The sequence below is a fragment of the Rhinopithecus bieti genome, unplaced genomic scaffold, assembly GCF_001698545.2.
Source record: "Rhinopithecus bieti isolate Rb0 unplaced genomic scaffold, ASM169854v2 scaffold_13261, whole genome shotgun sequence".
Lineage (NCBI taxonomy): Eukaryota > Metazoa > Chordata > Mammalia > Primates > Cercopithecidae > Rhinopithecus > Rhinopithecus bieti.
In genome coordinates, this window is record NW_016807494.1 from 379,097 (window position 1) to 406,958 (window position 27,862).

The following is a 27,862-nucleotide window of genomic DNA, read 5'->3' on the forward strand; positions in this document are numbered from 1 at the left end:
GGAGGGAGGGAGGGAGGAAGGGAGGAAGAAGGGAGGAAACAAGAAAGGAGAAAGGAGGAGGAAGGAGAAAAAGGAAGGATCTCCATCTCCAAATAAAGAATTCTGAGTTCTGCAAATGAAGCCCCCAGCAATCCAGAGCTAGGGAGAGGCCTAAAGGAAAGTGCACAGTAGCAGATGATGAAGCCATCACGATGTGTGGCAGGGGCTTTGCCCCCAAAGGTCTTTTCTGGATGCCCCAGCCAAGCAGCCATGAACTAGTTCTCCAGACCCTCCCTGGGCTGCTACTGTGTGCCAAGTTAAGGGGCTTAGAGCCTGGGATCTGGGACAAAGATAAGACAAGCTCTTTGCCTTCCAGACACTGCTCCCCACCCCAATCCCCACCCCCAGTTAGGAGGATGACAGAAATGGTTTTCAATCAACGCACATTCTAGATTCAAATCCCTGCTTCCCACTTAGGTCAGTTTGCTTGATCTAAACCTCAGTTTCCTCATCTGTAAAACAGAGACTATAAATCTTTGTTCAGGGAATTGATCTGGGTAAAACAGGAACTCTGATGGGCGCCTTCAGCCCCAGTCTAGCTTAGAGTAAGGCCCCAGAAGCGATCGCTGCACCGGAGACCCCCCTGCTTGGGGGCAGTGCTTCTTGGTTGATGTTCTAGTCTCTGAGCTACTATTTCAAAGTTTTGTAAGGATTAAAAAGACTCGTTTGGGAGAGTGGTTTATATTCTTTACAAATTAAAATGTTACCCAATCTGACACCCACTCTCCTAACAGCCCCCATGCAGGCCCTCTAGCTTCCTAAGACTCCCCAGCCTGCCCCTCAGCCAGGTGTCAAGGGTTGGGGGCCAGAAGGATCACACCACAGACAGCGCTGGTCTCCAAGGCTTTATTCAGGAAGGTTTGCATCTGTTTGACAGGCACTGTGCAGGGGGTTTGTAACAGTTCAGTTTTCTCCAAGGTCCCATGGGGAGAGGGGTGCAGAACAGAAAGAGAGCCTCTCGGCAGGTGTGTGTGTGGGGGGTCCTCTCCTCCAGAACAAAAGCCACTGATGAGGTGAACACCCCAGAGCCAGGGGCTGGGTTATATACAAAAGGGGTGGACAGATGCAGAGAAACTCAAAGCTAAATACAACTGAAGGAGGAAAGAGTCCATCTTATGGGGTCGGGGCTTCTTCTGGGCTCTTTCTACCAAGTGGGAAAGGAAGTTCAAAACAAACGCAAAGCTTTCAAGGAGAAACAAGTCCAGCCTTTCGGTCTTAGTGTTCTGTGCAATTTTAAAACCCAACAAAATAAATATAATTTAAAAATGTCTTACATGACACTAAAGGCAAGCATGGGAAAAGCAAGCAGTTGAGGAAACCTTCCGAGAATGCTAAGCAATGCTGAATGCCAAGAACTCCCTGGGCACCCCGAAGGACGGGGCAAGAGGGCCCAGCGCCCATTCACCTGGGCACTGGTACACAGAGTTTGTCCTGCCTGCTGGCACCTGCACTGCCAGGACCCAAGGAGTCCCTGCGGCGATGCGGGCTGGGCAGGCATGGTCTTCCAGGCTGCCAGGGCAGAGGTTCTGGGAGATTCCATTTCAGAATCCATCTATCCCACTGAGACAAAGGGAAGGGCCAGATGGCAGGGAAGCAGCTGGCAGAATGGCTTGAGAGACAGAGTAGGTGTGGAAGAGAACTAGCATGGTAAATACAGAAAAAGAAAAAAAACCAGAAAACAAAAACCCTAAGTAACAGAATAACCCTAAAGTGATGCTATTTCACACACTTTCACATATTTAATGTAACCCGACAGCAAAGTATTGCCAATAAGAGGCCCCATGGGCCTCCTTTAATAAGCACATCATTTGCATATTAGCACATTGTTTGCAAACAACTGGTGTCTGCCTCAAGTGCTTGGAACATTTTGTTCTCTTAAATAGGCCCCCTGTAATTTTCATTCATATCATGATTTGCTTTAGCAAACTTCTTTCACAGATGGAAGAGGATAACTTTTGGCCAGTCCATAGTCATAGAATCTTTATGTCTGAATGAATGATGCCCCTGCCCTGCAAATGGCTGAAGCACAGACCACCAGGGTCTCTTCTAGCCCAAAAGTCACTATAGCTCCAGAGGCCCAGAGTTGACTTTGGCTCCCCAACACCCCCGTCCTGCTGCCTCCCAGATCACATGCTGCCACGAGGTCTCTCGTGCTCCACCGGGTGCGGGTGTGGCCTTTAGCAAGTCAGCCCACACAGGAGCTCACCACTGTTTTAAACAAGAGCCAGGAAGTTTAAGTGATTTCCTTTTTTAAAATCTGTACTTATACATCTTCATGTGTCCCACCCTCCACCCCCACCAAGTGTCACTCACACTTCCAGCACAAAAGGGGAAATGTACATGTCCCGTGGGCAGGCTGACAGTTCCCCAGAGACCCTGGGGCGGTGGGGTGGGCAGTGGTTACTCCAGACACACACACCTTGATCCACAGTCTCCCTCTGTGTCCCTAGCTCCTGGACTCTCGCAGCTCCTGTACCTCTGACAGCAAAGGAGTGGGTGGCAAGCCCCAAGGAGCCTGGGACAGAGCTGGGGGTTTTGTTCTTAATAAGTCATGTGAATTTTACATTCCCCTCCATAACAGACTCACTGGCTTTCAGTTAAAATTGGGCTTAAATAGGTCTTCCATGAATCTTCAAATGCAAAGACTTCAGGAAGAGGTGCCTGGAGCACGCCCTGGCATCCACCACATACCCTGCAAAATACCCACACTACATTGGAGAAGCAGGAATCTAAGCCCTTCAGGCGGTTAAGACTTATTTCAGAGGCAATAACAAATGATGCCAGGAGGCCACCATGGCATCTCTGGAAGCCAGAAGCCTGCCTTCTTCCTGCCTGGCACGGACCTGAGCTCCTCCCCTATTTCTAGATCTGCAAGGGACTCTGAGCCCCATGACAGGAGCCCACACATGCAAGCAGGGTAGACCAACTAGCATCAGGTAGGTAAGGGTCAAGAAAAGCATGTCCCTCCCTGGGGCCAGGGCCCAGAGACTCTATAGGTCCCATCTTCCCCTGGTAGCACCCCTGGAGCTCAGTGTGGCACAATGTGCCTTCTGAATTCATGGGTTGCAATTCCAAATGGAAGAGCACAGCTTCTGCTCGCCTCCTCTGGGAAGGCCTAGATCAGAGAACACAGCCAAGCTGGCTTCAACTTTCTCCTGGCTCCTGGGTCTGGCCTGGAGCTGGCGGTTTCCATACCAGATGGATGGGGGGCCTTGCCTGAGCAGCCCTGGAGAGACCACCAAGGCATCCCTGAGGCTGCTAATCGGAAGACACTTTGCTCACAGTCAACATGTGGTTCCCTGATGGTTTTGTGCCCCAACTACCAGAAAACCCTGCTCCCAGCCAGGCACCAGGAACCCGGCCGGCCCCCTGGGCTCTCAGGTGGGGAGGCCCTGGCAGAAACAACACTGTGCTTGGCAGCACTCCAACAGCACTGGCCGCCAGGGGGCAGCAGGCCTCCGCAGGTGGTCGGTCCAGGCTGGCGCTTCCTAGGGGGTTCCCAGAGGCAGGGCTCATCCGGTAGGGTCCCCTCAGCACCCAGGGACCCCCTTCAGCTCTACACCTGACCCACCTCTCGGACTGGGCATTTCTCTTCTAGTAGGTGACCCTCTCTCCAAAGAGCAGTCCAAACACCACCTCCAAGCCCTGAAGTTAGGAAAATGACTAGAAACTCTCATCTCTTCTACAAAGTGTCTTGTAGTGCAGTTCGGGAGGGTCAGTTCTGGGTTTGAGCCCAGGTGGAAGTGAAGGAAAAGTTAGGAACGAGAAAGGAAGCACAAGGGGAGGAAAGGAGGCCCAGGCGAGGGCCAGGGAGGGCGGGCAGCTCAGGCGAGTGGCACATCCTGGGACATTTCCGTCAGGATGTCAATGAGGTTGTTCAGCCCCGAGAGGTAGCCATCCTCCCGGTTCCCCTCCTGCCAGGGGACGTCATGCTGCAGGGTCTGGCCCTCAGGCAGGGGTGTGGTTTTCCCAAAGTCGATCATCCACACTTTGGCCTGTTCCTTCTTGTCATGGATGAAGAGGAGGGAGCTGCCAATGACCTGAGGGGAACAGGGGGGTGAAGGGTGAGCTGGAGCCCCCGCCCTGCCCTTCCCACTGCGGCCTGGGGCTGGGTGACCAGGTGGGGAGGCTCGCTCAGGCCGGCGCCTGCAATTCCAATCCCCATTTTCAGCCAGGCAGCAGAGCCGGCCCAAGAATGGCCATGCCTGGGCAGAGGGCATTGGGTTCCAGGGTCGGTGACCACCCTTCTGTGTGGGCAGCAGCAGGCACCCTTTCACGCCCCGACTCTGGCCTGCACACTTTCCACTCCTTCCCTCCTTCTTTCCTTCCTTCCTTCCTTCCCTCCAGACAGGGTCTTACTCTGTCGCCCTGGCTGGAGTGCAGTGGTGCAACCTCCTAGGCTCCAGCGATCCTCCCACCACAGCCTCCCAAGTAGTTGGGACTACAGGCATGTACCACCATGCCTGGCAAATTTTTTGTTTTTCATTTCTGTAGAGACAGGGTTTCACTATGTTACCCAGGCTGGTCCCAAACTCCTAAGCTCAAGCCAACCTCCTGCCTTGGCCTCGGAAAGTGCTGAGATTAGAGGCATGGATCACTGCACCTGGGCAAACTTTCCACTCTTTCTAGACCACAACCAAACCTGGGGCCTCGCCCTTCCCCCTCCTAGAACCTGACTCCTCCCAAACACTCTGGAGGGAATCACAGTGAAAGGGAAGGTGCCCAGAAGAGCCCAAACTCTCCCGGGGCCGGGGTGGAAAAGAACCCAATTCAAATGCACACAGCACCCCCACCGCAGCAGCACAACCCCCTGCAGATTCAGGGCGGACAGGTCCTATAGAGCCTTCCCAGCCTGGCCCAGGGACAGTGGGCACCAAAGAGCCTGCCCCTCCTGGGAGAGCTCAGAGCCTCTGTGTGGGAGCGAGGCGCTTTCCCAAATACGGCCACACATACCCCTGGGTCACCTGAGTGGGGCCATAGGAAGGCCAGGGGCACAGAAAGGGCTGAGGTGATATTCCAGCTTCCAGCAGTGCAGGGCAGGTGGGGCCCCTGGCGAGGCTGAGCCCAGAAAAGGGGCTTCCTCTTCCCAGGTGGAAAACAACAGACCCCAGCTGATTTGGCCTCTTTCCAGACCTTAAGGGAGACTCCAAAATGTGTAGAACAAAATGCTCTTCCAAGAAATGAAAGCAGAAGTGTTGAAGAAGGGTGGGAACGGCTTTGAGACAGAGCTCTGTGGCCTGAAGTCCTCCGAGGCTCGGCCCCTGGGGTCAGGCAGCCAGGCAGCACCCCCATCCTCCAGAAAGGCGGCTAGGACAAAGGGGGCTCTCGCAAGAGGCGCGAGGATGCCTCATCAAGTGGAAAGGAGAGGCCCCACGAGGAGCTGAGGGTCTAGGGGACGAGGAGAGCAAAGAACATTCTGAGAAGGACCGAGCTCCCTGCTAGGGGCAGAGCAAAGCCTGAGTCTCCTCTCTAAGTGTGCCACCCGCTCCTCGCAGCCATCCTTTCCAGGTGCCTCGCAGGGAATGACATCCAGGAGCAAGGTAGGCCATCTGCCTGAGGAGGGCCGGTGGTGTAGTTTGCAGAAAGATGCACCGCCCTGCTGGGTGCCCCAGGGCTGACCCTATGAGTTCCTACTGCTGGCTCCGCAGCCTTCTCTGTGGGCAGGGCATAGGCTGAGGCCACCTCCATACAAGACCCCATACAAGAGGGCCTCCACAAGACAGTCCAATGAGAGGGGCTGCTTTCCTGAACCACCTACACAGCTGCAGGGAGCCGCAGGATCCCGCTTCACACCCATGGAGTTAGGAGTTAGACGGCCTCGAGCACTGCAGGCTGTTGTGTGTGGTGTGTGGGTGGGCCCGTGTGACTGGAAAGGCCCTGCATGTTTGTGTATGAAGCGGGTTGCACACAAAAATAGTGTATGAATACTTGGAATACATTGGTTGAGCGTGTATGTGCAAAAAAAGACTTGTGTCATGTTGTGAGTACGATGTGTGTGTATGCATGTGATTGGAGTTTGTGTGTGTGGAATGTGTGTGATTGTGAATGGCATGTGGGAATGTGTGCGTGCACTGTATGGCTGTTATGAGTGTGACCTGTGGAAAGTTTGTGAATGTTATAATGCCAGCGTAGGGTTTATGAGTGTATCTGTGAATGTGTGTGGTACAGGATTGATGAGTGTGGGATCTGTGAATGTATCATGTGGCTGGGGACCTGGACTCCCCATGTCAGGGTCTCGTACCCCTCCAGGGAACCTGCCGACACCTCCCAGAGCCTCTCTCAGGTGTCTCAGTTCCCCACCTGCTGCCTGCTGCCCCTGCCAACCAACATATGCAAAGGTGGGAGGTTCCAGCCCCGCCCGAGAGTGACACCTGAAGACCTGCCTGCCCTCCTCAGGGTCTCATCTGAAGATAAAGGTGGTGGTCGGGAGGTGCCTGGCTATTCTAGCAGCTCAGAAAGCTTCTGCCCTAAGACCATGGGGTATGTGGGATAGAAGTCCTGCCACCACTGCCCAGAATGGACAAGACTCTGGAGCTGGAAGGACAAGGGAGGAGAAAGGGGGCAATAGCCAGGGTTCTCAGGCAGGACAGCCTGTGTGGTCACCCTAGGGAGCATTAAGACGCAGCTCCCCCATGCTGCGAGGGGGCTGGTCCCTGATGGCCTGCCTCTGGCTGCACTAACGTGAAAATGCCCGACACCCCCCCCCGCCGCAGGGGTTCTGGAAGAAGGCCTGTCGGCATGCGCAGCATTCTGCTCAAGAGGCTTCTAGAAGAAGAAGGCCTGTCGGCATGCGCAGCATTCTGCTCAAGAGGGCAAAAGCTTGCCAATATCTACCTCGTGGCACTTGAAGAAGGGAGAAACTTCTAGAGTGGTTCGAATGGCCTTCAGCCGGTCCCGATAGGCGATCTGGGAATAGAAAGAGGACCAGATTTTTAAACACTGCGTGGGGGGAAGGGGTGGATTTCAGTCCATTTAGCTCATTAGAGTCACTGACTGTAGAAATGGCAGTGACCTTACACCCTGATCATTTATTCCAACCTCCTTATCTACAAATGAAGAAACTGCAGCCCAGAGGAGGGGCTGCAGCTGGGGCTCCGCTGCCACCCTTTCTCCCACCAACCTTTCTCCATGAACAGGATGTGCGGGGAGGGCAGTATCAGAACACCCATGCGGCCTCTAGTGGTTCCTCCTGTGAGTGTGGTTTACCCTGAATGCCAGACATCTAGACGCATCTTCCTGCAAGCAGGGCTGCTATGGCGTCTTTCTCAGCATGAATGTCAGTACCCTTGACTTTTGAAAGGACAGAGTAAGAGGGAGAACCACAAATATCTCTCCCAGTGGCCTCTCCATGGAGCCCTATAAACTCGTGTCAAGCTGTGCTGGCCTTGGGGGTGCCCCATCCTCCCCAGAGGCCAGCTCTGTGGGTCTTACCCCCCGGCCGCCTTGGGAAGCCCATCATACACAGGTACAGAGTTCCTCAATGCCTGCTGGAAAGCAGTGACAGCTGGCAGGGCCAGCCGAGCAGCCCCCGGAGTGTTCAGCACCAGGAACAAACCCCTGTCGATCTCAGGCATAGGAGGCATGTTCCATGGTGGCCACTGCTAAGGGGCTGAGATCCTCCCCTGCAGGGGACTCAGGAACTGGAGGACTTGGGCTACGAAAGAGTCAGGTGCATTCCCCATGCCTGCAGCCTCAGAGCTTGCCAGGAGCCAAGGGAAGCTCCCCAGCTCGAAAAGTAAGATTTCCCAGTTCCAGTCAGTACTGAGTCTCCTTGGAGAAACGGCTACCTGGTCCTCCCCTACTTGTTCTGCAGCTGCTGTGGCCTGTTCAGAAGGTGCCGTTCACAGGGGCTCTAGGGCCCGTGTCCCAGATGTGCCTGGATCTATGACTGTCCCGGGGAGCTGTGCACTTGGGCCACAGTGGCACATTATTCCCTAATTCAGCTGGAAGGGTCAGTGCTCTGGTCCCAGTGGGCAGAGCGTCTATCCAGCCTGTGGCTCGCTGCAGCAGCAATACACAAGACAGAACTTTGTCATGAACTTGCACAACCCACACCCCCAGACTTGGAGACAGCTTGCCAGCTCTCCCTGGCAGGGGGCAGTGTGACCTCGGGCACACAAGATGGGGACAAGCAGGTCTACCCACAGCAGGTCTGCTGTGAAGATTTGCAGCACACTAGGCATGACACCTGGCAGGCGGCGGGCACTGTGCAAACGCACCAGTTCTCTCTCTCAGGGGATGGGAAATGCTCTCTGGAGCTATGGGGCCGATGGCTAAGGGAGAGTCAGTGAGTGTCCACCAAGCTTCCCCGCCTACCCGACGCACGCCAGCGACGAGCACATCGCCTTCCTCTTCACTTTCCAAGCAGAAGCCTGGGGCCAGGATGGATACACACTTTCCTGGGTACAAACTTCAGTGCCCTTGACTTTTTTTTTTTTTTTTTTTTTTTTTTTGAGACAGTTTCACTCTTGTTGCCCAGGCTGAAGTGCAATGGCAAAATCTCAACTCACCGCAACCTCCGCTCCTGGGTTCAAGCAATTCTCCTGCCTCAGCCTCCCAAGTGGCTGGAATTACAGGCATGCACCACCATGTCTGGCTAATTTTTGTGTTTTTAGTAGAGACGGCATTTCACCATGTTGGCCAGGCTGGTCTCGAACTTCTGACCTCAGGTGATCCGCCTGCCGTGGCCTCCCAAAGTGCTGGGATTATAGGTGTGAGCCACCATGCCCAGCGTGCCTTTGACTTTTGAAAGGGCGGAATGAGAGAGCCACAAAAGTCTCTGCCAGCGGCCTCTCTACAGAGCCCTACAGACTCGGGTTGGGGTGTGCTGTCCCTGGGGGTGCTTTGTCCTCCCCATAGGCACCTCCAGAGTAGACACAGTTGTCCCTTCCTGGCTGGCTGGAGAGACCCTCTCTGGAGGTGCCAGACTCACCAGGATGTTACGGTTTCCTTTAGTGAACTCTCTGAAGGCCTCGGTGACCTGCTCCCTCGTTTTGGTCTTCTTGAAGTCGCGGTTCACGGTGCCGTCTTCTTTCTGAGAAAAAGAACAACACCCCACCCCGAAGGGGGTCAGCAGGGACCCTTGGGCAAAGGCAAAGACTGTTCTCACCCACCCAACACCACAGAGCAGGCGAGCCCCATCCGGACCCGGGGCAGGGTCAGCGGAGGCACCCAGGTGTCCACATATGGCGCATGGAGGTGGCATGCACAGCAGAGGGGAGCCTGCCCTGTGCCCAGACACAGGGGAACACAGAGGGTGGCGCTGACATCCCCAGACAAGTGAACAGTGGTAGGAAAGGCCCGGAGATGCGAGGGTCATCTGGGCCGAGGATGGAGTAGCACGGCCAGGGTCTGGCCTGTCCTGAGTGCATCAGCAGGGCCGAGAGAGGGTCGGCCTCAACTCCCACTCTGGGGCCTGGGCCCTGAAACCGGTGCCCAGAGGTCCCTGCCCTCCAGAGGCACCTCCCCTCAGCACAGGCAGGAGAGACTTGCTCCTGCCTCGAGCTCAGGTTGACTTCCTTTATAATCTACCATCTCTTCTTTCAGGTTTTCTGAAAGCCAGGATCCAATACAGCCCTGCTCATCTCTGCTCCCTCGCCCACCCCACTCCCATCTTCTTGGCCCCAGCACTATCCCTGTTCAGGTTGTCCTGGGCCGGCATGTGGGGCTTTGCTGACCTATGGGGAAATTTGTTCTTTAGGGACAAAGGGTGAGAAAGGAATGCTCCGCCAGGAGCCCCAACAGTGGGCCGTGTCTGCCCTCAGGCTGGAGATGACTTCAGCTGTGTCCTCACTGTGGCTGCCTTTGACAGGACTGGCAGGACCTGGGGACGAGAGAGCAGCCCTGGGTGCAGAAGGGGCCGAGAGCGGGGGACCACAGGAAGCGCACCCCAGACAGAGGCTCTTGGCTAAGGCTGGGGTGGGCAGGTGACGGTGAAGACAGCTGCCTTCTCTCTGAGCAGGAAGACAGGCTGTTGGCCGTTCTGATGGCTGGACAATAGACAGAGACCAAGAGCACATCCTGCTTGAGAGGGAGAGGTGAAGGGAAAGTGGATTGTTTTGAACAAATAAAGTAAGGAAAGCAAGTGTTAAGGAGAAGGAGGAGGGTTACAGAATTTGTCTCAGAGCTGGATGCAAAAAAGAGGGAAGGGCTACAAAAGACAAAGAAGGGGGCAAATGCCTTTCTCAGCCCAGAGCTCACAAAGCAGCTGTCCCAGGGGAAGGTAAAAACTTCCCCCACACGCCACTGTGGGCAGCGAGCCATTGACAACTGCGGAAGCGTACGTCTAAATGCCATCTGAAAGGAGGCTGAGGGGAACCTCCCATCAGGACCATCAGCTGCCCAACCCTGACTCCAGGCTGGACATTAGAGATGATGCAGACCACGACTGGACACAGAATGGGAGACCTGACAACCCCACAGGGACTGCCATCTGCTCTAGAGGGCCAGCTTCTGAGACCCTGAGGGGCCGGCGCCCCAAAGCCCTGCTCTTGCAAATTTAACAGCAAGGGTGCACGCAGGGGCCCAGGACAGGGAGATCAATTCAGACAGTGCCAGTGATCAATCCAGACAGTCATCAATCCAGACAGTGCCAGTTCCCCAATTTATTCTGGGGAAAGTAAACAAACATTTGAGCATAATCACATATAGGAAGCTTCTGTGTGCCCATAGCCAGAGTTAAGAACTTCTCTGCCAGATACACATAGGTACAAAGGGATAGAAGGGGAAGAGCCATCATTTTGTAAACCACGAACACAAAGTAAATATATTAATTAGGGGAATATTACATTTACTTACAAAGTTTGTCATGTTGTTTACTTGGGGCTTATGTTTCCATTTCTGTTCCAACAAATATTTTGAAATTTCAAAAAAAAAAAAAAAGAAGATGGAAGAGCAAAGAGGAGAGAATGCGGTTTCTGAGGGACCCTGGCTCCAACATCAAAGGCGGCCAGCAGGCTCCTCCCTTCCCTGAATTGTCTGCCAGTCCCGGTTTGCAGCCACAGCAGAATGAACCAGCTCCCCTACAGGCATCCCGTAGGCAGCTCTTGCCTGGCTCTTAGTGCCAGGCACCGTCTGGGCTAAATGGAGAGTCCTCGGCAGAGGGCTGACAGTTGGGCAGGCTGGAAGCCACTCTGCTCTGAGGCCTGAGCCCCCTACACAGCCATCCCGCCTGAGGAATAGGCTGATGTCTCCAAATGTCTGGCCTTGGGGTGGGCCACCCACACTCTGAGCCTGTGCTTTGGAGAAGCTTACAGCTTCCAAAAGGCCCTGAGAGAAGCCAAGCCCCTCGAGGTGGGCACGGGTGGGGCCTGAGGCTGCACTCACTCGCCGGCCTCACCTTGATTCCCTCGATTCTGAACCCCAGGGTGGCCGTGGAGCTGATGGTCTCCCGCCACTGCATGTACCGCGGCTTGGTCACAGCCCGCTGTGCTTTCTCCTCCTCGGTGGGGGCCTCGGGGTCCACCTCGATCATCTTCTGGTACATGTCCTTCCGCAGGCTGGGCTTCTTCCGGGCCTTGGTGAGCTCCTCCTCCAGGTAGGTCCTGTGTAGGAGGGGAGGCAACATGAGGGCCGCGGCCTGGGGCAGGGCTGACCAGCAGCTCCTTTCCCGCCTGGTGGATGAAGGTTCGGGGCGTGTGTTGCCCAACAGCCGCAGTCAGCTCAGCGCCCTGAGTCAAGGCGTGACCTTCGGAGGGGGCGGCAGACTCTGTTCCAGCTGGGGCTGGCTCTAATTTTTTTTTCTTTGTTTAGATAATTTTTTTAGTACATAGGGGAGTCTTGCTATGTTGCCCAGGCTGGTCTCAAATTTCTAGCCTCAAGTGATCCTCCCACCTCGGCCTCCTAAAGTGCTGGGATTACAGGTGTGCACCACCACCCAGCCTGGGATTGGCTCTTGATCCAGGAGAAAAGGGGCAGCCTCACTGAATCAGACCACCTTCACTCTGAGCCCATCGGCTGGTCTCACAAAGCCCAAGGAGCTCCTCCTCAGGAGACCCCTACAGGAACCGGCAGAAGAAGGAAGACGGAGGCAGGACAGTGGGGCGGGGGGCTTGTCCTGATCCTGCTGCTACAGTGGAGCTGAGAGAGGGGACTGGGGGGCAGAGTCTACTCAGGGCCCCACTGTACCCCCTTGGCTGCCTGGGCCCTTCCATAAAGCAAGGGCTTCCAAAGCCAGAAGCTGTCCTAGCGGGAGAAGTCTGTCCTCCTCAAGCCCCAATCTCTGTTGCTCTCAGGCAGCCTGAAGGCTGAGCCTGCCCATAAGTGTCTCTGCTCTTTCCAAAGAGGCGAAATCTTCTGGAGCACAAAGTTCAGGTCAGAAGGTGGCTTCGGAAGGGGCCCCAGTGTGGACGGAGAAGCCCGTAGTGTGGGGGAAAGGCAGGGAGCTCCCTCAGCCTCTGCTCATCCTGGAGACATGCCTGGCACACCCCACCCCATCGACACCAGGCCTCCTCATAGGTGAGCCCCCAGCCCAAAAAGCCTGAGAAAATGCTTCCAACTCAACTGCCTCATGGCCCTGGCCTCCACACGAGCAGCTCCAGCTGAACTGGCGGGGAACACCTAGACGGGGAGGTAAAAGGGGCAGGGGCAGCAGAGAACCTGAGCAGCCTGGGGCTGAATCGCTGGCACTGAGCTACCAGGACACAACCCCTCCCCCAGCACACACCTCTGTGCTTCTACCTTCTCCAGAGCAGAGGTGGGGTGAGTCATCCCACCCCCGCTTCCCTGCTCTCTTTTTAGAGCCCCAGTCTCCCTACACAACAGGCTCAGAGGCTGCCCACAGCCCTTGAGGAGGCAGAAATCAGCAGTGTCAGTTGCAGGATGGGGAAGTTTTCTCTCCTTTGCCCTGTGTGGGTGGGAGCTGCCCACAGAGGCCCTGCCCACTTGCCCTCCACCTGGCCCTCCACTCTTCCCACATCTGTCTCCCAGGCCTTGTTCCAACATTGCCCACCAACTTCTACAAGTTGCTGGTTTGGGACCCAGAACAGACTAAACAAAATCTACAGCGTCTTAAAAATGACAGGCTTTAGAAACCACTGTATTAATTGAAATTTGCACTGAAAGAAACGGAAAGAAAAAAACAAATTCTTTGGGTGTGAACTTAGGCCTGGCTGGTTAGGACCTTCCAGGAGATGATGAGGTCTGGAGCGGGAGGTCAGTAGCTTTGGGTTGGGCCCTGGCATGCACACACACCCATGTGCGCACATACACACACACATGCTCATGCACACACATGCACATAAACACGGACTCCTGTGCACCACTGCACACACAGGTGCACCCATGCAGGACACGCACAGAGCATACCCCTCACATCCAGAGTCAGGTCAGTGGTGACGGGGGCGCCGAGGCAGGGGCTGCGTGTGCATCCGTGTGTGTACCATGTAGAAAAGGGGCAGCCAGGCTGGGGGAGGGACTCCTGAGGGTGCTGTAGGGGCCCGCATGGTGGGTGGCTGCACTTCTGCAAAGAGCTCTCAGCACCTCCTTAAACAGGAAGCAGACCTCAATGTGAAATCCCTTTTCACATGGCCTTTCTCCAAAAAGGGCCCCCATGGCTCAAAGCAGGCAGTCACTCACTGCCCAGGAGAGGAAAGGGACTAGGGGAGATGCCCACAGGGGGTGCCAGCCGGATGGTGGAGTGGGAGGCCCACAGGGAGGTAAGGTAAGGCTCAGCCCCTCCCCACACTCCCCTGCCTGTCCGAGGCAAAGTCAAAGCTCCAAGCCATGCAGGGAAGCAGAGACCTGCTCGCCCACTCACAGGATGCTGGGGGAGGAGGGGACTCAAGACCAGGTGGAGGAAGTACTCCTTTGAGACAGGCCAGCCCAGGGAGCCAACAGGTGGCAGACAAAAGCCACCCAGAGCTCCTAAAGGGCAGAGGTGCTAGGGACGGGCTCTCACCTGCACTCCCCAGGCTGCTGGTCCCGATGTCAGGAAGACAGTGCTGACTCTCCAGGACAAGTCACAAACCTCAGAGCATGCCCCAGAGCCACTGAGCATGTGTCGGTGGGAGCCAGAGTCCCAAGAAGCTCCGAGGTGCAGACACCACCAGCAACTGCATCACATTCTCCTTAGTGCCACCCCTCTGCCCCCGCCCTGCCCAGGACTGTTTGGTGACCAGCCCTTCCATTTCTCTGTGACATGTCTCAAACCCTCATGCCCTGGGACTCAGCATTTGAGGTAGCCCTGGGCTCCAGCCTCCTCACCCTGTCATGGAAAGGCCACATTCTGGAGGTGACCATGAGCGGCCAGTCTTGGGAGAGGCTCTGCAGCCAAGGGTTCTGGATGAACACATTTGGGGGAAGGCCACAGTCCATGGCCCAGATGGAACTAGCCTGGCACCTCAGGGAAATGCCATGGAAGCTGGGTCCTACACAGCTCCCTCGGGAAGGGCTGGGCTGCAGCTGGGGGCCTGATTTGCAGTCAAGCAAGCCTGGTGCAGAACTGCACCAATCTGCTGCCTGGCTGGGTGGCCTCGATGAGTCACTGAACCTCCTGGTGACAGAATCCTCCTGCTTATACTGACTCATCTCCCAGAATGGCGGTGAGAACGCAATGGGATAAATAATGGAAGCATCTAGCGCAGCTCTTGGAAAAAGAAGGGTCCTTAGGATTTGTGTGCAGAAAAGATGGGGCTGGGTGCACCCTGCTTCTGGGGAGACCTTCCTCTTCCCCTCCACACATACTCTTCTCTCATCCTGCTCCCTCTGCCTGCCAAGATGGGTTCATGGGTACCATCCACGGTCACTCTAGGTCTCTTCTGAGAGCGCTGGGGTGCAATCAGTGAGAAGCTGCGGAAGTCAAGTGGGCGGGTGGGGGCAGCCCTGGGGCAGGAAGCGGGGCTCCTGTCCCCAGCAGGAGCAGGCAGGTTCTGGGGTAGCCTGGCCCTGTGCTTGGCTGGCTCTGTCCTTGGGACAGCCGACTTCCAGAAATGCCCAGCCAGTGTTCTTCACACAGGTCATACATTTTTGGCCAGGTCTGAGTGGACTCCCGTTGGATTATTCTCTGTGTGGTCATCTGAGAAGTCCTGCTGCTATCTGGGTTGAAAGGAAGGGCTGGGCCTCCCCTGAGAGGACACATTCTGGTGCACCAGGGGATGCCATCCTGGGTCAGAAATCAGACTCGGGAAAAGCAATGGCCTTGGGCTGCCTGGGGGCATGTTCTGTCTCCTCCCTGCCCTATCCCAGGTCCCTGTGGGCTAAAGATAGTAAGGAACTTGGATGGTGGGAGGGAGGTGGCCAGAGATGGCACAAGAGCAAAGAGTGGGGCCTGTGCTTCTCCATCCCCCATTCTTTCCCTGTGGGTGACGGTGAGAGAACACAATAGTCAGTGGCAGGGGCCGATTTTAGGACAGAACTCCCAGGAGGAGAGAAAAGGAAGGAAAGAAACACTGGCTGGCTTAGCCCACTTCTCTCTTGGCCTCTCTCTCTCTCACACACCCCTCTTTCTCAGTCTCCTCTTATGAGAAATAATCTGGCTAAACCAGTCACAGTGGACACAACCTTCTGCTCTGAGCTGAGTCTTGGTGCCTGGCCTCCCACACAGCCCTGCAAGGCAGCATGGAGGGGCCCGGCATCTGGCCATCCAGCCCGGGTGCTGCAGCCAGGGCCAGCCTCAAAGCATGAGCACCGCACGCTGGACACCACGGGGGCCAACAGCTTTAGGGAGGTTCACCAAACCCGAACAGGGGAGAAGGAGCCATGCTGTGGATGACTCAGGGTGGAAGGGCCGCAGTTTGAGAGGTAATGAGAAAACCCGGCCACCTAAAACTGAGCCCCGAGATCAGGGCAGCCAGCCTCAGGCATCCCTGTCTGCTCTCTGCCCTGCCTCCTCAAGCCCACTCTTCCTTTCTCCTCTTCCCTGGAGTCCTCTCCAGGCTTATCCCCTGGGCAGGTGTCAGGGTGAGCCTGAGCCTCTGTCAGAAACCTGGGGGTGGGAGCCAGTCCTGCACACAGGCCCAGTGACTGCTCCAGGCTCACCTTGGGCCCCTGTGGCACCCTGCCATGTGGGTTTCTTGAGCTCCGTCAGGGGCTTCCTCCTCCTCTTAGGCAGGTACAGGTCTTTATTAGTAAACCAGCATGCTCTGCTAGCCACTCTCTCTTCCCACTCACCAGGGCTGAGGAAAAGGAAAGACCTCGATTCCCATCTCCCCCGGCAGCTCACACAGCAGGAAGTCACCATCCTGCGACCTCCCTACTTGGTGCTCCCCGCATCCCTAGTGATCCCACCTGAACCAAGGGCAGCTCTCTCTTCCTTCTCTCTATGGGGGCTCAGAACCCAGCCGGTGCCCTTTTTCTAGTTCTGCCAGCCCCTGCCTTCTGCTCACTGGAGAAGGAAAGGGGCCATCATGGGCAAAGCCCAGGTCCCGGAACCCTGTGCACATAATGGGAGATTCCTGGGGATGGGGAGGCTCTAATTGGTCCAACAGCCTCCTCAGCCTGCCCTTGCACCTGTGAGGCCTCCTGGAGGCCCTGAGTGCTGTGCTGTGCACCTGGCACATGGCTTGCAGTGAGGCAGGCATGTGAGGTGCAAGGAGCCTGGCTCACCTGATGCCCATCTTGCAGTCCATCACACAGGGCGAGTCAAAGTCGGCCAGCAGGTCGTCCATCTGGTTGTAGCGCTCCCCGTCCTTCACCACATCCCCGTGGTAGGCAGGTACGAAGGGCCTCAGCACATCCACCATCAGCCGGTCCAGGCAGCGCTGCTCTGACTCACAGTGCTTCTTCAGGATCCTGCCATTGGCAGCTGCCTTGAAACTCCCTGCAGAGCAAGTGGAGAAGGTTCTTGGTCCCCAGCTGCAGGCAGCTGGCAGAGGCACCCTCCCTGGCACAGGGCCTGGGCCTCCCTGGGGATGGCTGATGGTGTGCCTATGTCCCTGCTGTGGACTGAGCACCTTAAAGGGAGTGGGTTAAAGACCCAATCCCCCACTCACTAACTGTAGTTCTGGGCTGGTTCCCCAGCTTCCTTGACTCCAGACTCCTCCTCACCAGTGTTCCCTGCTGGAAGAGTACAGAGCTAGGTGAGAGACCAAGGTGCCACCACTCAGTCAGTCCTTAGTGTTGCTATTTTCATCCTCACCTCCATCATCAGCCCTGCTTCTCGTCAACGAAGGTATCTCCTGGCCTCAGTAGAGAAACCCTAATTGGACAGGATTCAGAGCCAGGATGGGGAGATACAGCAGGCTAAGAAGTGGGGCGGGGAGGTCTAAGGCTTGGCCCACCTGGGCGGCACTTCTTCTGAGCCAGACCCAGTAAGTATTCACACAGGTTGTTCATCCAGGTGCCTTGGGTTGGGCCAGTGTGGTCAAGGAGGTAAGCGAAATGCTAGACCTTGTGCTGGCCTGCAAAGGACCCACAGGCTGGTGAAGTCACGAAGGCCAAGTCCACAGACAGCTCCTGACATGTCTCCAGATGATAGTGCTTCCAGAGGGTCCCACGTGTGGGCTGGATGGCTCTGGGGCCTTGGCTCCTGATGTCCCTCCTCCCCGGCCCTGCCTAGACTCCTCCTGGCCACCTTTCACCCAACACCACACACCGCCCTGTGGTTATGGGGTGACTTGGCCACATCTTCCACCAGCTGCAGGCTTCCTCGGGGCAGAAACTACGTCTCCATTAATGCTGCAACTGCCAGGACCATAGCAATTTGGGCACACATAGGTGCTCAATGAAGGGGTTAGCTTGGCCTCTTTGTCCAGGGTGACAAATGGCAGGTAAGCTATAAAGACTGATGGCTTCATCTGTCTTACTGAATACAACTACAAGAGAGAGAGAAAGAGAGAGACTGGAAGAGACAGAAATAAAAGCCAGAGACTGAAAGAGGGGAGGATGCGTGTTTTGGAGGAACGGGGTGACACAGACTCCAGAGAGGTCAGTTGTCTACGGCATTTACAAGGCATTGGTAAGGCCGCAGCCTGCAAGTGTGGCTGCGATTTCACACTACAAAGTCTCAGAGGGAACTTGCTCTGGAGCTTTGATCCCCAGAATGCAGCATCCAGGGCACCTCCCCAGAGGGCTGAGCATCGTGCCAGGAAAGTCCTGGAGACCTGTGTCTACCTGCGTGTCCTGCCAGCTGGATCCAGGGGTACTTCTTCTTGAAGGACATGACAAAGGGAGACCAATGCACCATGTTTTTTATTTTCCTCCATGATTTGCTCTAGAAACAAACAAACAAAAAGCTCTACATTAGAAAGACAACCATTAATTTCTGGTTAGAACAAATTCAAAGTGAAGGCCCTCATTGCCTGTGGCCACAAGATGGGAAGGGCCCTTGGTGGGCTCCGAGAACCTTACCAGCACCATCACCTATGCGGCACATGGTGGGAGGTGGCTTTACCCCCATTTAACAAACAGCCTGAGCAAAATGCTCAGGGGAACTCCCCTCGTCCCAAGAGCAATGACCCCTCCAAGGAAGGCTGGAGAGGACACGACCACCCAGCTGCACCACGTTAGTTCATATTCACTTTGTAGATGCGGAGGCAACAGAGGCACCTCTTGCCTGCAAGTGGTTTGGAGATTTTAAAGGAATTCCTCAGAACAGAACCTGCACCAATGGCTTCAGGTCACACAGGAGGGAGCAAGTCCACAGCTCTCTCCTCTGCACTGTGCTCCGCCCTCTCAGGATGTTTCCTCAGTGAAAATAGCAAGGGCTGGGAGTGTGCGTGTGTGTGTGCATGTGTGTGCATATGTGTGCATGAGTGTGTGTGCATATGTGTGCATAAGTTGTGTGTGCATATGCGTGCGTGTGTGATATGTGTGCGTGAGTGTATGTGTGTATGTGTGTGCATGTGTGCATGTGTGTGCATGTGTGTGATATGTGTGCAAGAGTATGTGTGCATGAGTGTGTGTGCATGAATGTGTGTGCATGTGTGTGTGAGATATGTGTGCATGTGTGTGTGCATGAGTGTGTGATATGTGTGCATGAGTGTGTGCGATATGTGTGCATGAGTGTGTGCGTGCGCGTGCGGCATTGTGTGGCGGCGTGCATGTGTGTGTGTGTGTTGGGGAGATGCAGCCCCTTGTGGCAGAAAAGGAGACTACAGGTATATTAAGCATCTTCTTTTTTATTTTTCAATGAGCATGCCAAGTCAATTCTTTCTATTTCCATCTGGCTGAGCGAGCCTGAGCCTCGGCAGAACCGGGAAATGATCGAAGCTGGGATTAAAAGCATTCATCTATACAAACTTACTGAAAAATAAATAAAATTCTTTCTTTCCAGCAAAAAAAAAAAAAAAAAAAAAAAAAAAAAAAAATTTAAGAAAAAAAGGATCCTTAAGTGAACTTTAATAAGAACAGGCTGCGGAGATGAAGATCAAGTGTCCCCAAAACACACCTGCCCTGAGGGGGGCGATGAGAACCTGAATGAGAAGCACTGTGAGTTCCTGAGAAAGCAGATCCCAGACCAGCTAACCACGGAGAGCAGAAGCCATGAGGCTTGCAGAGAAGATGAGGGTGGTCCCGCCTGACAGGGGGACACGCTGAAGATGTGGTTCCCACTCCTTGCCCTGAAGCACCCAGCTGCAGCCCTCAGGGGTCAGTGGCGGCTGCTGGGTCCCCAAGGTGAAGTCAAGGTGAAATCAGCTTCCTTTGTTTTTTCTCTCTTTGCTGAGACTCAGCCGCTTCTGTCATCAGGTTTTCAAGTTAAAATCTATTTAAGGAGAGGAATTCTTCCTTACTAAACCTGGTAATTTTTATCCCCATCCCAGAAACCCTCACCCCACCGCCAAGACCAACTCTATTCTTAAGAGAGGGCAGCACCCCACGAGGCCATGTGACAAAAGGGCCAAGGCTTTACTGACAACGGTGTTTTTCCTAGAGCCTTCTGATGGAGATCGCCAAAGAAGGCTAAAGCCAGCAGAGGCATTTCTTATCTAAGCACCCAGAAGGCTGCATAAACAATCAGGGCACACAATGCATGAGGGCAACAATGGAAAAACCTCATTACATAAGATGAGCCCAGCAGTGGCTTGTGGGGATGCCCCTGCTCAGGGGGAAGCCATTACGGTGGGTCCAGGGGGAAAGTGCATAGCCAGTCACCACCTGTGGGTCACATCCCTGCAGCAGAGCTCAGAAAGGACAGGGGCTGACAGGCTTCGGGTGTGGTGTGGGAGGAGGGGAGCCCAGAGTGGTCTCAATCCAACGCTCGCTCCATCCCATGCCATGTCCCCATTGGGAGAACCCACACCGCACTGCTTCACAGCCCCTCTTGGGGCCTCAGTTTCCTGTGTCCGGTGAGGAACAGACAGCTGATATACCAGTCTCCTTGGATGGATGGACACTCTAGGGCCCTGGAGAGTGACCTTCCCTCATCCCAACAGCAATGGCCCCTCCGAGGAAGACTAGAGAGGGCCACTCTCCCAGCTGCAGCATGCCACTTTACCGTTTATGTATACAGGCGGAGGCAAATGAGCACGAATGGAGGAAGGGTCCCAGGACCCCAGAGGGGCCATCCAAGGGCAGCTCACTATGGAGAAGGAGGGAGCTTATGGAGGCTGCACCCACCAGAGACAGTTGGGGGCCAGACTCAATGGAGAGAAAGAGAAGACTGCAGCTGGCAGCGGAAGTGTGGGGACAAAGGCCCGGGGACTGGGACTGGGAGTGGTTGGGAACCAGACCTGCTATGGGCATGGGGGGTGCAGGCAGAGGGAGACAGGTGAGCAGGCGAGGCCTTGGGAGAGTGTGGGGTGGGGAGGCAGGCCAACCTGGGCCCGAGTCCCGGCTCCCCTTTTCCTCCTCAATGACTGACCTTGAACAAGTTCTTAGTCCTCGCTTGTAAAAAGACTGACACATAGATTCCCGTTCTCCCAGGAGACAAAGCTGTCAGAAGATGTGGGTACAGGGGTGTCTGTGGGAGGGTCTTTAGCCCTCTGTGTTCAAGGAGGGGACCCAGGTGTCTCTGAAGTTACTCCAAGAATGGTCAGTCCTGTGCTAGGCGGTGTTGCCGGCCTAAGTTCTGAACAATAAAGATCTCGGAGCCCGGGGCAGGGTCAGGCCCACCCTGTTGGAGTGCAGCTCTCCAGAGACCCACAAGACACAGTGAGCAGGGGCCTGTGACCCAGGAAGGTGAACAGATGCTGGGCAAGACAGTGTGGCTTAGCCTCTGCCAGGCCATTTGAAGCTAAGAAACTTCTAGTTCTTGGACCTCTCCCAGAGGCTAAAGACCAGGGGTCCAGAAAGGAGTGTGTGCTCCAGGGTGGGGGTCTTCTGACAGTTCAAGGGATCCACAAGCCTCTCACATTGCTGAGCTCTGACGAAACCAGGCACCCTTTACTGCTTGGCTGCCCTCTGCCCACACCTCCTCCATTTCTTCACCATGAAAACAGGTCCCACGTGGCTAAGGCCCTGAGAGTCCCCCAATCCCAAGGCTGCCCTGCCTGGATGAGGGCCGTGGAATATTCCACTTGTGAGAATGCCATGCACTTGCACTACAGACCTCTTTTCTCTCTGCCAGTAGCAGCACACAGGGTTTCCCCATGATTTTTAAATAGCAGCACCCAGGCACTGCCTAATGTCAGTGCCAAGCAGTAAACAGAAAAAGCCATTTCCAGGTCCAGGCTTGGGGAAGGAGGGCTGCAGGGTGACCCCAGCCGCCCCAGCCCAGCCCCTAGGAGCAGAGATAAACTAAAGGATGGAAGGAGATTCCAGAAAACCAATGTCCTTGTGATGGTCGGGGAGACCACAGCACCCACCTCAGGAACCAAATCCACTCCAGGTACACGCCACTTTCCAGGAGCAGCCAGGCTAACAGCCCTCCCTCCGAGCATGGTTGGAGGAAGCCCCAGTCCTCAGAAATGGACTCCAGGCCTCATCCGCCAGCTAAGACAGGTAACAAGGCAAGAAAGGAGGACAACCCAGAAGAATCCCACCCGGAGGGGTTTATCCCCCGCCCCTCTGGCCCTCCCCTGTGGGAGATATTCAAGAGTGAGCTCTCCATGGCAGCCTCTGTCTCTTCTCTGTCTGAAATCAGACCCAGTCCCAGGTCTTCAGCCTCTCAAACCAAGCTCTAGGAAATACAAAAGCAGCCTTCAAATGCGTTGAACGTGGTGTGGCAAAGGGAACCTGGTCCCCTGCCCAGGGCAGAGCTGGCCACCTGCTCCTGCATCACCTCCCAGTTATCAGGGGAATCGGGACATCCCTTGTGGACCCCTCCTGGAGTGCTCCCAAAGCTCTCTATGTGTGGCAGGTCCCTGCTGGCCTCCCGGGGCTGTGAACTGCTCCTTGGCAAACCCGGGGCAGGTGGCAAGCTGACTGTGGCCAGCTCTGCTGTGACCCTTACTTCCTCACACGCAGATGTGGGGCCGGCCTAGCCAGTGGATGTGCTGGGTTTCTTCCTAAGCTAGCTGAGTAGTACTGTGCAGGGGGACTTGCTGCTGGCTGGCATCGCTTTTGTCACCTCTCGGGGAGATGGGAGGGCCCATTTCTGCAGATGTGCCCCAATACCATGGCATGGTGTGTGCACTCATACCTGTTACCATTGATGGGGCTCTCGCTATATGACAGGCCCTGGTTAGTACATTATGGCCTTGTTCCTATGTTCTAGTTAGGAGCATTTTCTCCATTTTACAGATGAAAGAGTCTGAGGCTCGGCAAGTTACTTCCCCAGTCATCCCATTCTATGCCCTGCCAGTAGGTACCATGCACATGGGGAGCCTCCAGCCAGTTTACCCACTTCCGTGCCTATCAATGAGTGACAGCCCACCTCCGAGTGCCCCTTCCAGTCTCAAGACAGCAGGATGAGGGGACAAGAGGCAGAAGACTGGGCAGGAAGGACAAGAGCAAGATTCCTCCAAGGCGGTTCCCCTGGACAGTCAGGATGCCAGCCCAGGAAAGTTTTCTGGCTGCTCTGTTAGCAGAGGAGCCCAGGGCCTCTGATGCCCCTAAAGCTGGCCACCAAAACCCCAGATATGTCCCTCTCTGGGGCTGCTCAGGTGCCACTTCCAGTGCAGCTGTCAGATGACACAAGGTTTAAGCTCGCCCACATATCAGATCAGAGCAGCCAGACACTTCTAGACTCTGTGGATGGGATTCTGCACTTGTGATGTTCTTGGGGACACTTTGGTGGAAAGGAAAGCACCACGACGCAGGAGTGCTCCTGGGCAGGTAAAGGGCAGTGGAGTGGGCTGGAGACACATGGCTTTTACTTTGGTTCTGGGTGGGGTGGTTAAACCAACTGAAGACCAGGCATGAGGTCTTTCAGGTAACCTCCGGCCTCACAGGCTTGGATGCAAACCAGCTGGGGAGCTCCCTAGATGGCTGCGCTACTGGTTACATGAGCACTAGTTTGAGCTTTGCTTAGCTGCTCCTCTGCAGGCAGGGTGGGCAGTGCCTGCTGCTGACTTTGTCACCCCTGCCTGTTGCGACCTGGACCCTGCTCTGTAAGAGGGTCTTGTGCTGAACTCCAGAAGCACAGGGAAAGATGGAGCTTCAATTAACTCAGAGAAATGTGGAAAGAAACGATCAGAAAACAGCCAGACCAGGGTGAGGGGAGGGGTGGTGGTGGTGGTGGTGAGGGAAGTGATTTTTTAAAACTCAGAGAGGCCTGGAGACCTCTGGTGTGGTTTTGTCCCCTGGCACCTGACTTGAAGGAGCTAAAATATTCAGAGAATGTGGAGAGATTTGTAGTGGGAGGGAAAAAAATCTGACAACAAAACCCCAACCCTTTTTGCGCTGGAGGAGACAGGAAGTCAGAGGCGAAGGGAGCTTGAGGAGCTGGCAGACAGCAGCCGCATTCCCCTGCAACAGAGAGAAGCCTGCCCCAGCTCCCAATTCTGCTCCCCACGTCACCTGGGAGTAGGAAGCCCTCGCCTTTGGGAAGCTCAGGGCACACCACATTTTGTCTCCCTTTTCCTCTTCCCCTTTTCCCAGAAGTTCCTGGTCTGAAGAGCATATGGGAATCTACTCCCTGAAGGCCAAGGCCTACACAGAACCATCTCCCCCTGCTCAACACACACAGCCATAAAACAGACCCGGGGTTCTGTGGCAGGGGGGTGTGGAGCCTTCCTGGGCAAGCAGTTCCTCCTCCCCACCTCCAGCCCATCCTTGGAGCTGCCCCGAGCCAGGGGGGCTGCCTGGGCAGAGTCTGATTCTATGTGTTTTTCTGGATCAAGTTCCAACCCTCCCGTGATGCTAACGGTTCCTGGGTGTCGCCATCCTCCCCGGGTCCTTCCCATCAGGCATCCTCAGTCATGCTGCACGGAAACACTGCCTTCAACAAATCAAAGGGCAAACGGGCATAACATCCTGCCTTTGTCGTTCATAAGGCAGGCAAAAAAGGACTGCTGGGGGCAGGGAAGGAGGAGGAAGGAGGAAGAGGAAGAAGAGGAGAAGAGTGAAGAGGGGGAGGAGGAAGAGGAGGGAGGAGGGAGGAAGCAGAGGAGAGAGAAGGGAGAGCAGGAGGAGTATAGGAAGAAGAGAGGAGGAGGAAGAGGACAGGGAAGAGGAGGGAAGGAGGAAGAGGATAGTAAAGAGGAGGGAAGGAGGAAGAGAAGGAGGTTGGGAGGAGGGTAGAAAGAGGAGAAGGAGGAAGTGGAGGGGAGGAGAAGAGGAGGAGGAGGTGGGGAGAAGGAGGAGAGGAGAAAGAGGAGGAGGAGGAGGGGAGAAAGAGGAGGGAAGGATGAAGAAGAAGAGGAAGGAGGGGAAGGAGGGACCCAGGTCTACCCTACTCTAGGCTGTGGAGATGTGTGGGCCTCTGGCCACCCCACTTACAAAATGCTTTAACTATCATCAGGATCATCTGCATGACATGCAAAATGAAAACGAGGGGCCCCTTGTCCAAAATTCAGTAAGAATGTCATGATGGGGAAAGCAGAGCTTCACCAAGCTCGGGATCCTTCTCAGGCCCTGTGACTGCTCAGCCAGGAAATGGGCCCTGCCTCCTGGGGAGGAAATGTAGGAGACAGCAGGTGACCCCAGGCCTGCAGGCCTCTGTGGCCTGCTCACAGGCAATGACCAGAGGCTCCTCAATCCTTGGGCAGGGGAAAGCTCAAGGCCGCAGGCACCTGTGGCTCTTCTTTCGGGGCTCGGAGAGGTCTCCTGGAAAGGCCGGGCAGGAGAGGTGAGGAGGCAACTAGACCTCAGCCTTCTGCATGTTCTTCAGAGTCTGGCCTTGCTTCCTGTCCCTGCAGTGCTGTCTGAGCCGGTCAGCGGCCACTTGCCCAGCCCAGGGCCAGCACTTCCAATTCCTCAGCTCAGCCCACATGCCCCGCCGGGGTCTACTTCCCATCTTCTTTCCAGCCACTTCCCGCCCCTCCAAACCAATGTTATGCTTCTCAATGCAATTTGGCATGGGTGGGAGAAGAAAAAGTTGTGACGCTGGGGGCAGACACTTGTGTGTTGTGAGGACTGCATGACACTGGCAGCCCTGGTGACATCCACACATGGCACCATCTGCAGCATGCCTGGGCTCACATTCTCTCGGGCCTGTGGAGCTCTGCAGGCAACTTCTTGCTCCACACACCTGTCCCCATGCCACCTTAGGCCCACAAAGGTTTCAGCTTCTGCTATTAGGGACTTTGCAGAAGAATGACTGTGGATGCTCAGGGCTTAGCTAACTCCTGTGTGGACTTTAAAATGCAACCCAGATACCCTCTTCCCAGAAAGCCTTCCCTTGCCCCTCCTGGGTGCTTCCAAAGAGCCCTGGGCACACCTCCATCCCAGTTCTCTTTGACGCAAGAAAGGGACCTTGGTTTACCCTGGTGGGCCCTCAGAGACTCCCAGCAGGTTTCCTGAGTGCCTGGCTGGGCAGGTGCCAAGCCTCACAGCATCCAGGAAGAGGGAGATCAAACTCAGCAGGTGTGGGAGGGGCTGTACTTGCCCATCAGGAGCCCAGTCAGAGGCTCCTGAAGAAAGTTCACATTCTGGGCAGGTGTGGGCTCCACTCCATTTCCTTATCAGGGCCCTGACATTCCTCTCCTGGAAGCCACAGCTGTGCTGGGACAACTTCAGAGAAGCAAGGAGGACTTCGGGAAGGCAGCTCCTTCCAGTCCCAGCGTACCCCTAAGACAGCTGCCCTTCCTCCAGCCCCCTTCTTGCTGATTTTGCCAGGCCCACAGTGGTTTCACTACCTTGCACATTAAGGGCTGAAGCGACATACATACTTCTGTCCCCCTCCATGAAGATCCTAAAAGGCAGCCCATAGAGTTGGATGTTGTTCTATAAGACAGGACGATGACGCAGAACGCAATTCAGGTTTAGAGGTTGGAATGAACCTCTGTTCTGCCGCCTTCTAGCTGCCGCATAGGCAAACCTCAGTGTACACTGGGCATGGCAGGTACCAATGCACACACCCTGCCCTCCCCATGCAGTCACCGTGAGAGCCTGAGCAGGTGACAGGCACAAGCAGCTGCTCTGTAGACTGTCACGGATAGGCAAACCTTCCAGGCTCACTTTGGTTTTTTGCTTCTGTGTCTATTTTCTTAAATTGAAATAATTTTTTCCTCCAAGGCATAGCAGATTGGCAAGCATCCAACTAGGCACTTTCAGAGGGCCTGATGGTGGCCAGTGGCGATCAGATGAGTTAACTGTGTGATTAATTGCTTACAAAGCTTCTCATCCATGCCCACGGCAGCTCTGGGGACTCATGGGGCAGTTCCTCAGGCCCCTAGATGTGTAACTTGGAAAGAGTCAGAGCCCTGGTGAGTCAATACCAGTTTCTGGTTCAAGTCACTGACGTTGCAAAAAGAAGAATGATTTCCCAAAGCATCTTATTTCACATATGTGGAACTCTGCTAGGCACTGCCAAAGAAAGATATTTTCAAGGTGAATAATAAGATTGCTTGGCAAATTTCATCTTCTAAAGTGGTTTTACATTCTATTCTGTTCTTAGCCTCCTTCTCACCTGACTTGTTCCCCCAATTTCCTCCAGCACTTCTCTTTTTATTTAAACAGTTTGATCACTTGGCTTTTATTTTAGATAATCATAAAGAAAGAGTCTCTGTTTGTTGTTGTTTTTGAGTAAAAGAGATGAAAGGAAATCTCTAAAATATCAGAAATGGGAAATGATCTCTGGACCCTCTAACACTCCAAAAACAGTATTGCCAGCCTAACTCTGCTGCGTGTGTGCAAAGATATCACGTTATATGTCTAACATGATGTTAGATACTATACTAACAGCTCAGGTAACTCTCACAACACTGATACAGTTGTCTCCATTTTGCAAATGATGAAACATGTTCAGAGAGGTTTAGTAACTTGCAAAAGGTCACACAGAGTCCAATCACACAGAGTCCAGGTTTGTGCCACTTAATTCCAAGGATTTTGTTTCAGCCAAGGATTACTGGGCTCCCATCTTCTCTCTCGGACCCGGGGCTATCTACTTCTCCCCTAGTTATAAAATAGCCTCACATAAACAGCAAGGGCTTTGTCAGAAGAGTGACCTTTCAGATGGGGGAGGCCTGAACAAAGGCCTACTTTCCCCTCCCTCCAACTCTGTTCCCAGAACGTCCTTACTGACACACACTCAGGGAAGGCACATTTAACAAAGCCCCGAAAGTGGATGAAGAACGCCCCTGCCTGGGGAGAATTTGTTGTGTCAAAGTCTTTGTTCTGCTCTTGCAAAAGTCTGAGTGAGAGTCATTGAGTTTTCCATGTTTGGAAAAAATCCTTTTTTCCTTCCTTCTTCATTTGGTCTTTCTAAAAAAGCAGTTAGGGTTTCCCTAGTGATCATTATTTCCTTCACTGGGGAAAAGCCTGGTGCTTCTCCTAGGCTGCAGAGTGGAGGCGGTCGCCAACTTTGTTCATTGTATTCCCCCTGGCAGGGCCCAGCTGGGTTGGCGGCAGCTGGGTACAAGCCCAGGCAGGTAGGGCCCCTGGCTCAATAGCTCCCTCCTGTAGC

The 27,862-nt window shown here is 54.8% G+C and overlaps 1 protein-coding gene across 2 annotated transcripts in view; it reads right to left on the minus strand.

Annotated features, from left to right (window-relative positions):
- Positions 1–1,769: 1,769 nt before the first annotated feature.
- The window catches only part of ITPKB (inositol-trisphosphate 3-kinase B), a 108,693-nt gene continuing 82,600 nt past the window's right edge, over positions 1,770–27,862 (minus strand). The window contains exons 3-8 of one of the 2 annotated variants that reach the window (XM_017882336.1): positions 18,088–18,187; positions 16,582–16,795; positions 11,378–11,582; positions 8,972–9,073; positions 6,874–6,945; positions 1,770–4,079 (exon numbers count right to left, since the gene is read on the minus strand). In XM_017882336.1, coding sequence (XP_017737825.1) covers positions 3,864–4,079; positions 6,874–6,945; positions 8,972–9,073; positions 11,378–11,582; positions 16,582–16,795; positions 18,088–18,187 — 909 coding nt within the window. In that variant the 3' untranslated portion in view covers positions 1,770–3,863. The remainder of the gene's footprint in view (positions 4,080–6,873; positions 6,946–8,971; positions 9,074–11,377; positions 11,583–16,581; positions 16,796–18,087; positions 18,188–27,862) is intronic. The other variant, XM_017882337.1, reaches the window with a different exon arrangement.